The 10,782-nt window shown below is 39.6% G+C and overlaps 1 protein-coding gene across 1 annotated transcript in view; it reads left to right on the top strand.

The window, feature by feature from the left end:
* The window catches only part of TRRAP (transformation/transcription domain associated protein), a 140,906-nt gene that overhangs the window by 122,836 nt on the left and 7,288 nt on the right, over positions 1-10,782 (top strand). Inside the window, 3 exon segments of the mRNA XM_025213106.1 lie at positions 6,128-6,353; positions 7,136-7,353; positions 10,718-10,782. The exon segment at positions 10,718-10,782 is cut by the window's right edge and continues 144 nt beyond it. Coding sequence (XP_025068891.1) covers positions 6,128-6,353; positions 7,136-7,353; positions 10,718-10,782 — 509 coding nt within the window.

Genomic DNA, 10,782 nt, shown 5'->3' on the forward strand with positions numbered 1-10,782 from the left:
CCTTTATGCCAGAAGAAGACTGTGTTGGGATATTTTAAAGCCTTCATGACAATCTCTAGGACAATTATGACTGCATATCTGGTTGCACTTCACGGGCAATCATAGTAAGTAACTTTTTTACCCTATTGATGATAACAGTGTTTGCTGTGAACAAAAGTATTTTTTATTTCAAATAAATACGATAAAGAAATGGTGTCAGGTATCCAGGTTGCAAAGAAATGGTGCATCAACTTGACGTTATCCAGGGTTATCTCCACTTTCTTGGTCCATTCCTGTTGTGCTCTTCATTTATATTCTTTGGCTGTGGGGGTCTTCATTGAGCTGATTGATAGATCTTGAACTAATTTGAGAAGCAAGAATTGGCTTTTAGTAGTGGTTGAAACAGATGCATAAAACATCGAGTTAAGCTGTCTGCAAAGTAGTGTACTGGAGCTTTGCACCACAATGATTGCTAATGGTAGTTTTCTCCTTACAGCAGAAGTTGTGTGTGTGTTTTTTTTTTCTCTAAGATGGGCTTCACATGGAGCCTGTGTGACACAAAACAAATAGACTAATAAGAGCTCACTTTCTGTCATTCCCATCTGCTACTAAGAAACAAAACCAAACCATCTGAAAACAGGCATTTTCAGCAAACTCCAGTGATTCCTGTGGAGAAAGGAATGGCTTGGTTTAAAAAAAGAAATATCTGATCGTGTTGCACGTTTTTACTACTATGGCTGTTTGCATATCATTAGCCAAAAAAGGAGATGCAATTTGGGGACTTTTTCTGCACTTCACGAAGTCAGAGGTAAATGAGGCAGCAGATACTATTGTTACACTTCATGGAAGTGATTTACTCGCATTGCTCACTAGAGGGTAGACTTGGAATTATAATCTGATATTTTTGCAATGATATTTGCAGTTGTCAGGTATACCACGTACAGTATTTTAAAAAGAAGAGCCTGTCAATGAAATATTATGATAATTTAAGATCCTAGTGCAGCATTATTTCTTATGACCATGACTAGGAAACTGCTTATTCCCCTTATAGATATTTTTCATAGAAATTACAAATGTTGTGTGTGTTTGCTATTGTTTAATATAGGACATTTTAATGCTAAAAATATTTAGTGCCTGATCATTGCAGTATGTGCCAGTGTTGCTCTGGGAATGTTTAGAGGAGTTGTGGATATAAAGTTAGCAGCGTGTAAAATGTAATGTTAACACAAAACAAATATATCCTAAGTGAAGTTGACTTTAAAAATGGAATAGAAAAATTAAAAATCCCCAGTCATGCAACTTTATTTTAAAAATTGTTTTAAATAATATTTTTGTCTCTTGCATCCTCGGTTGCCACGTTAAATTCTCCCTTGCATTTTTATGGGCATATAGTGTGCTGTATGTTATGAGCAAGAGATTATTTATGGCAGTTGTGCTTCTAAGTGACTCTTTTTCGTGTGTGTGCACATAGGCATGTTTGAGTGCATATATACAAGCACTCAACACTATCACACTTTAAAACCTGAGGGAGAACCATTTATGGCTAAAATTGTGTAGGGCCAATTCATCCATTGTGTGTGTAAGTAGTAGGCATATGTATGATTCTGTATAACCTGTTTGTAGAGGATGTTTAAGGTTTGCACACAAATCGGCTTTTTATGACCTATTTGTGTTTTTTGGTTGAAAATTTGCCCCATATTGATATTTAACTACTGGAGTCTGTTTATAATTACTTCATTATTTGCCCACTCTGGATAGGTGTTTAGTCAAATTTTGATGCATTTAAGAGGGCATTGGGTGTGTCTGCTTTTAAGAAGGCAAGCATCCTGAAAGGGGGCTGATTAGGACTCACCTGACCAGCAACAGGCTGGGCTTGAGGAATATAAGCCCTCAATATGAGCCTCAATACAACCCTGGAGAGACCAGATGTGAGGAGCTCCTGGCAGCAGGGCTCCTGAACAGACTTAGAGGAAGGTACCTGGGGCACAGAGGGGCTTGTATATACAGGCAGGTGGACACGGCCTTGTTAAACTGGGAGAAGATTTGAATGCCTGCCAGAGGGCACAGGTGCTTTTAATTAAGTAGCACCAGTGTTTAGCTTTGTGCCCTGCTGAGTGCAGGCTCCAAGGCCAACTTGCAGGAGCCCAGAGTGGGATCAGGAGATCCATGATCTCAAGGCCCAGAGAGGTGCTGGGAAGGTGATCAGAAAGTCCAGGAACCCAGAGTAGGGCTGAGAGAGAGAGTGGGTCCAAAGGAGGTCTAAACAGCCAGAGACTGCCAGAGCAGAAGAGTCTGGAGATCTCAACTGGCCTAAGAGCAGAGCCAGGGCCCAGGAGGGGCCAAAGGTCCAGGAGGGACCACAACCAGTTCCACTGGCTGGAGGCAGGGCCAGGGCCCAGGATGGGCCAAGGGCCCAGGAGGTACCAGAACCATAAATATTAATGGGAGATGACACACATGGGGTGTGGTGTGGGGAAGGATGGAACCATGCAATGAGCCCTTAAGGCTGTGGGTGACCCTACAGAGGCACCTGGTATAGGCTGCGGTATGGTATAGGCTGTGGGTGACCCTACAGAGGCACGCATAGGCTGGGAGAGCCTACTGAACTTGAGGGCTGAACAGAGACTAGAGGGGTCCAGGAGGGATCTGGTGGTGATTACACAGACAACTCGCTCTAAGGCCCGTGGGCAGTCTCCTTTATCTAATCCTTAATAAGAACAAAGCATGGCGGGCAAGTAATCAAGGGAGATCTTAGAGACTGAGCCAGGCAGGGGCGTCGTGGTCGCCTCTGTGGCTCAGACCTGCTACAATCCAGTTGTTCTTTCTTCTTAGATTTTACACTCTTCATACATTTACTTTGACTTATTTGTCTTCTGCTTAAAGGTTGTGTTAAGAACTTAGAAAAATACTTACGCAATATACTGAAAAGTAGTTTTTTGTATTTTACATGGCCGTCACTGAGATTAACTGCAAGGTTTACAAAAATTATCTGTTATATTGAGCCATAATGGAGATTCATGTACAGTACAATCTGAGATTGTTCTTCTCTTTCACTTTTGAATCTTAGAGATTCTAAGGCAGCGTTCAGTGCATTTCTAACACGGTGAACCTAAAAAATGCAGTGTTTCTGTTTTGAGTGTATACAACAATGAATGTTGTGAATGCTATGCAACTTTCAGTATTTAGGATGCATTCTTTCATGGAGTTTACCCCATAAGCACCTTCTTAGCTCCTTGTAGGTTGTATATAGGTCCTGATTCTGTGCACATTGTGGTGGATGCTCAGATACCACAACGAGTGCATTTGTCGCATGGGTTTGTCTATTTTTCTTTTCTGAAGGCAAAATGTTTTTATTTATGCTGTTCTCTGCAATCCTGTTAGTGAAAGTCTTGTCCTTGCATAAGGAAGTAGCAGATATTGGGCAGGGACAGAAATTGCATATAAACTGGTATAAGTAATCAGAAACCAGTTCTGTAACGCAGCTGAAGTTCAGTGCATATAAACCATTTTCAAAATGGCTGAAGTGGGTTTAAGATAAATTTGGATGGATGTAGTATCGGACTTAACTGATTTAGGTTAAATCTCTCCAGCTAAGCAAGGAGGTGTGCTTTAGTGTCCCCCAACTTCTGGCCTAGGCCAATGCAGGCCTATGACTGCATTTCTGGAATCAAAAGTGAATATCTGTTCACTTGCTTATCGGGTCAATCTACGCAGCTTAGATTAACCTGCAAAGATTGTTTTAATTCAGCTTCAGGCTTTTTGACTCTCTGAACTTAGCCATTGTGGCAATTCTTAGGGCCCTTGCTGACACTGAATTTGTCATGGTTAACAAGTTAATTTTGCCATAAATGGCAACATGCCACATGTTCACCCAATTATTATGTCATAACATGGCAAACCAGCCACAAAGACATTCCACATACACTGAAGGACAGTTCTGGCTGATTTGCATGGTACCTTAAATTAAATGTGTGGTATTTGTCCCAGTCTTAGGCCTACCCTGGGCTGTTGCTGACAGTCAGCTGCTTGTTGGCATTGGCACAGGACGGCCCTAGATCTTCAGGTCACGTGGGGCTACTCCAAGTCTGATCCAATCATCTGAGCATTTAGATCTGGCACACAGTAGTCCTGGGCTCCAGAAAACAGCTGCCCCCTGTCTAGTCTGCAGGATTGGGACCGGGTTAGCCCAAGGTCCTGGTCTGGCCACAGCAGTCGCATAATTGGGACGTGAGGAAATTTGTGTCCCATCACAAACATAATATGCCTTACCGTGCACATCTGGTATCTTTTGGGTACCTTGGCCTGGGTTCTCAATGCCTGGAAGATAAAAATGCAGAATTTTTTATGTAATGGTATGAAGAGCCTGTGCAATCAGTGGACAGTCAGTGGATTTTATGGTAAGAACAAGTCTAGTGTCATGACTAAGTAGAGTGTATTCTTAGATTTGAATCATATGACAATTAAGCTTGGTCACCACCAGAATGAAACAGTCTCCGTGGAACATGCTGTTCGCAGGTGCCACTTGCATGAGTTGAGGATCTGTGAGACTATGTAAAAACATTCACTCAAAGGAGTGTTTTCTACCAAGGTGATTGCGATGTGGCTGCAAACCCTCTGTCAACCAGGATATAACCTCAGTTCTTACTCAGATTTAGGGTTGTTCTCCATCTACCAGCTTGTAAAAGAACAAGGATCCAGACCTTGTAAAAGAACAAAGCTGGGTTGAGACAGTGGTGACATAAAGAGAGAGCTGGCTGTTTACATACAGGCAACCTGTGCTTAGCACTCTTAATTGGTTTCTGAAAAACCAAGTGTTAAACGAAATGAGTGTTAAGTGAAACCGGAAGTATTTGATTATCCAAGATGGTGACCACAAGCATTATAATGAAACTCACTGAGCGCTAAGTGAAATCAGGTATCAGTTTAAAATGAGTGTTATAGTGAAATAGCGCTAACGAAACAGCATTAAGCAGAAATTGCCTGTATATTCTTGGCCTTCCTGCCCAGACTTTCAGCAGTTGTACTAGCTGCGTGCAAAATGTGGAATGAAATCAGAGAAATCAGAGACATTGTTTTCAGCTCCAAATAGATAAGAACTTAGTCTAGTTGTTCTAAATAGCAAACGGCAGTTTTACTATTTGCTTTGAAATGACAAATGAACTTCCAGGCTATTCTTCAATTGGGTTCATTTGTCTCTTAAAACCAAAAGAAAAACCTGAATTAAAATACTGCATTTTTGCTTGGAGAAGTTCATATTGCTAGATTGTAAAACAAGTTTCAGATCTTCTTTCCCTTTTTATATTAAATCCAGCTATTTATACCACCCCATACTGCCTGTGTTGGTGGACTGCATCAACCCAAAATATAACCGGTTACGTGCAGTGCTATTTCTAATGTCCCCATGGCCATGAAACAGGTAGCAAATAGGGAGATCTAGATAAAGAAAGCACATGGAAAAGACCCAGAGGATTTTTTAAGGTTAGGAGAACAACAGAACCTGGTGATTTGAGTCCTTGTGTGTCGGTTTACTATACATTTGGTGGTAATTTTAGAATGGCGATATAAGCCTTATTTAGAGGTAAAACTGCAAACAGAACCTCTGTATATCATACACTCCACAGGATGGACAGACAAACTATGACATTATAGCATCTGGAGCCCCAGTGCACTCACTGTATTGGAGGCTCTCTACTGATGTGCAACAAATACAGTCCAGCCTCTTCTTACACAATTAATTTTGCTTACTTTTTTGTCACCTCAATGCTTGTTTGAAGAAGATAGCTTTTTCTCATGTTCATTTAGCAAAAGCAAATATTGAACACCAGTTGCATTTGATATTCTGGCTTGCTTGGGAATATAATATTTTTATGCTAAAAGGGTTAATTATTTGTAAGTGTTACTTTTCCAGTCTGTAACTACCATTTTTAGCATATTCTTTCATTTTACCATTGTATGCCAGACCAGCCTGATGCTTTTAAAACTTATTTTAATGCGTAATAGGTAAATGTGCGATCCACAATGCCCCTAAAATATTTTGCTGGAGGGTATGTAGATGAAAGAGCATCTTTTAAAATGCCAACTTCAAATAGCTGATAGTTAAATATCCCAGATGGGATTCAGATTGTTAAAGATTTTTTTTTCCTTTTAGACTTTGACTTCAGTGTACCAGGTTCCATGAAACTTCACAATCTGATTTCTAAACTGAAGAAGTGGATCAAAATCCTAGAGGCAAAAACTAAGCAACTTCCAAAGTTCTTCCTCATAGAGGAGAAGTGTCGTTTTCTAAGTAACTTTTCAGCACAAACAGCAGAAGTGGAGATTCCTGGAGAATTCCTTATGCCGAAGCCAACTCATTATTACATCAAGATTGCAAGGTGAGTCACCACTGGGGAAAAAAAGTAGCTGTATGTGGAGGAAAGTCAGAGGGGAAAAAAAATTTCCTTTTTCCCAACCTCCTGGATTTTGTATGTTTATACCTGAATGACTTAATGCCATTACTAATGATATGATTATGATGGCTTGATGTAATCCATTTACTTCTAGTTGTACATTCGTCTGGTAATGTACAGCATTTTACCCAGTAGAGTAACAAGGGGTGGGCAGCCAGCGTACTAATCCACAAGGACAGCAGCTACCACTTCAGCTGGCCCAGCCTCTGCTGCTGCTGAAGGCACAGACCCTGGTAGATGCCTCTGGTCTCCCCTGGGAGGTTAGGGCATGGGCTGACTTCCTCCACATTGGTGCAAATGGAGTACATTTGGCACTTCCATTACCAGTAAAGAGACTCTTGTGATTCGTTAGCGTTGTTCCGGGTGGAATCTGGTCTGATTAAGTCCTTTGGTCAACAGCTTTGTTTCTAAGTGAAGAGGAGACAAAGGTGCAAATTTGTGTGACTGTCTTTGACAAGATATAGAGCTTGCTTAAAATGATTATTGAAAATATAGCTTATGTTCATGTTGCATCTCATTTAAAAATATTGGTAATTTAGTGTTAGTTTTACAAATGTTCTGTATGTAAGTGTTTCTTGCTACCTCTATGTATAGCATTTTTATCCTCCTCCTCCCTCCCCAAAGTCTTGGTTTCATTTCAGAGGAGAGAAATGAAGCTTCTGGACTTTGAAAGCTCAGGTGCTTTTATCTGTTTCTTTTCTCGATAGATTTATGCCTAGAGTGGAGATAGTGCAGAAGCACAACACTGCAGCCAGAAGACTCTATATCCGAGGCCATAATGGAAAGATTTACCCATATTTAGTGATGAATGACGCTTGCCTGACAGAGTCTCGGAGGGAAGAACGTGTATTACAGCTCCTTCGCCTTTTGAACCCCTGCTTAGAGAAAAGGAAAGAAACCACAAAGAGGCATTTATTTTTCACAGGTACGGTAAGAGGAAGTATTTAGATTATTGGGGAGGAGGGGGAGACGACAGAGAATTAGTCCTTAAAGTTACTTGATAAGGTCTGATAATTTAAACTAAAACTTTAAATCGGAGTACATCAGAGTAAATCCTACCGCTTTCCAGGTGATCAAAGGATCTTCTGGCTCTGAAACTCCCACTTCGTAAAGAGGAAAAATATAGGGGGATGCACAGGGGCGGGGGGGAAGGGCAGAGTTAGGGAAGGTTACAGATGCTCACTGTGTGGTACAATTTATCTGTCTTGAGTGGTGTCCAAGGCAGAGGCTGAGCTGCATGATGTGTTGCTGTGGAAATGAGTAGTCCCATCCCATGGCAGATATTTAACAGATGATGATTTTTTTTTTTTTGGCTTGTGTTGTTTGAAAATTTTCTCTCTCTTCTAGCTAGCCCATAGGAGAGCTTTTGCATCTGGAAGATAGCTCTTCTAGAACTATTAATTGTTTATGCTCTTCCTAAATTTTCCCTATGAGGCCATTCCTAAATAATTTTGACTTTTTTAAATAAACCTACAGCATTGTGTAACATTATATATATACACACACAAATGTATCTGTATACAATTTTTTCATACATTCTACTACCTCATTTGAGTTCAGTAAACTAGATATGACACAGAACACAGACCTGGTCTTGTGCTTCTTTTATGCATGAGTGTAAAGACCTTGCTTTTGTTATACTGCTAATTTTGGAAGATACCCTATGTCCATGCTACAGCCTAGAAATACTTGGACAGTGTAGAACAAAGATGGGTAACCCCCAGCATGGGTGCGAGAGCGTGGTATGCAAAGGCATTTTGCTTGGCGCATGCACCTCTGAGTGAATGGTGGGAAAGGGGCTGGAGCTACACTGCCACAACAAGGATTGGGCCCCTTGTGACTCCCCTGCTGCCCACCCCTGGCATGCATTATAAGTTGAGGTTGTGGGTGTTTTTGATAGTCTGCCCAAAATGTTGTCAACCCCTGCTGTAGAGTTAGAGAACATAATGGTCACAGCCTTGCCTCTCCTCTGTAAGATCTCCCTTTGCATATACAGCCTCACCTACCAGTTTGACTTTTAGATGCAATGTGCAAGTTGCATAGTTACGCATGCAGAGTCTTAATTCTTTCCCTGTGTGCATGTGCATGCTGCTTTCATGCTATGATTAACAATAATTTCAGTTATCCTGATGCAGTTGCCGAAGATGCTTCTGTTGAGACTGCCCAGATCTTTGCTTGGCAATGTAAATAAAAAGTTCAAGAAGTTAATTTTCGGGATTTTCCAATTACTTAAATTGTTGGGACGTTCTAGCTGCCAGCTAAATAACTTTGAATGAAAACAAACTTGAGATATCTTGGGAGAACATGAAGTACTTAACAGTTGTGTGCAACTCCACTGACATGCAGCTAGTGGAGGTGGAGGATAGCAACCGAGTTGAGGACAAGGGAAATTGAAGATCAGGACTCTGGAACGATAAAGATGCCATCGCACGAACTTCTGTAGGATATTTTTAGGAGTGGTCTTCATATCATCTTCTCTTCTACACCCATAGATCCTCTTATTTTTAACTATGTGTATCTGACTTGCAGGTTTAGCAATGGACTTGGTTAATTAGATGACATAAACTGAACTTGCAAATAATTACAGGTTCAAAAACAGGATGCATCTTAAAAAAAATAGCCCTTAATGTCCACAGAGAAGGACCCCATTCAAAATGTTCAGCCAAAAAAAATGCTTATCAAAAAGGCACTGTGTTCATCAAATTAATTGAATAGGTAAATGTAGAAAGAAATGTATTCTCCAAAAAAGTAAATGTCAATTGTTGGTCACAGAATATGTCGTACAATGTCTAGCTTTGGTTGGAGTCATTTAATGTAATAAAAAATAATCTCCTATGAACTAACTTAATATGATTAATACTTAAAATTATTTTTTTTCTTAAAACTACTGGAGAAACTTGCAGTTTCTTAAAATACCTTAGGGAAATAAATATCTAGGGGTGATGTAGTGGAAGGCAAGTATGTCATGCTCAGCTGAAATAACAATTAAAAAGTCAGGAGATTAAAACTCCTTGAAAGATTTATTTGCTGATGGAAATGGAAACTAATCCTTAAATATCAGACGAAATATGATAAATGTAATGCAGTGTGATTTGGAAAAGGAACTAATTTTAAACTATAATCTCTTTTTGAAAATTTCCCCCACACATTTTTCCAGTTGTATTACACCATGCTACAAGGATATGTGCAGGCAGAAACCGAAGTCCTCCCCTCAGAGATGAATGAAAGCAAAATGGAAAGATCAGTTCTTAATGACATTTGTTTGCCTGATACAAATTATGGATGCTTTTAGGTTATTGAACAAAAAAGGCTTCAAAAAATTTAAATCAAGTCTTAGCATTTTTTATAATAAAAAGGAACAGAGGTTAATAATTCTTTTACTTTCGTGACTGGCTGTGAAACAATCTACCCTGGTGATCAAAGGATCAAGATTGCATAATCTTAATGACTCTGAAAGCTAGTTGCAGAACTCTAAAACAAGTGCAGAAAGCAAAACCCAGAGTCTGTGGATGAGCACCTGGGAGTGCTGAACATCATCTCAAAACCTAAATAGTAGTGTAAATATCTGCCTGCGTTGTGGTCAGAATTCTAAAAATCCCTCAATTCCGTTGCAAGTCAGTGCAACTTAACATCCTAAATCACTTAGTGCTTTTGAAAATGTTACTTTCCATCTTTTCAGTTAAGTAAACAGCCTAATTTAAAAGTCTCTTCCTTTATAAATGCTTGCAATATTTTTCTCTCCAGTTGTGGTTCTCCTGAATGCTTTATTAAATATTAAGGCTTTTTGTTCAAATTTTGGAGTGTTTTTTTCTGTTGGAGGGGTACCAAAGTGATTTAATTGGATTCTGTAAATATGTATGCAAAGCAGGTAAATTTCTATTTGAATAAAAATGCCACCTTTTTACAAATAAGATTCATAGTAGGAATCCTGAATCCCTTGGTGCTTTTGGTCTCTCTCTCTCTCTCTCTCTCTCTCTCTCTCTCTCTCTCTCTCTTTTTTTTTTTTTTAAACTAATGCTATAACATGATTTTTCCTCACTTAGATTTCTTTGCATGATGTATCTAGTAAAAATAACAAAAATGCAGCTCTCATCCTTTTTTTTAAACCAAGCTCTTGAATGTGCTATGAGTGTAATAAAAATCTTCACTTGACACACTTCAGTTGATTATCACAGCAGTGGTTAAGGGCTCATACTTGCATGTTAATTCTTCAGATTGTTTTAGTGTTTTGGTTATGCATTAACATTTTTTTCTTTCATTTTTTTTCTCATTTCCAAAATTATTTTTAGTCCCTCGTGTTGTAGCAGTCTCTCCACAGATGCGTCTGGTTGAAGACAATCCCTCTTCTCTTTCC

The sequence above is a fragment of the Alligator sinensis genome, unplaced genomic scaffold (assembly GCF_000455745.1).
Source record: "Alligator sinensis unplaced genomic scaffold, ASM45574v1 scaffold990_1, whole genome shotgun sequence".
NCBI classification, from domain to species: Eukaryota; Metazoa; Chordata; order Crocodylia; family Alligatoridae; genus Alligator; species Alligator sinensis.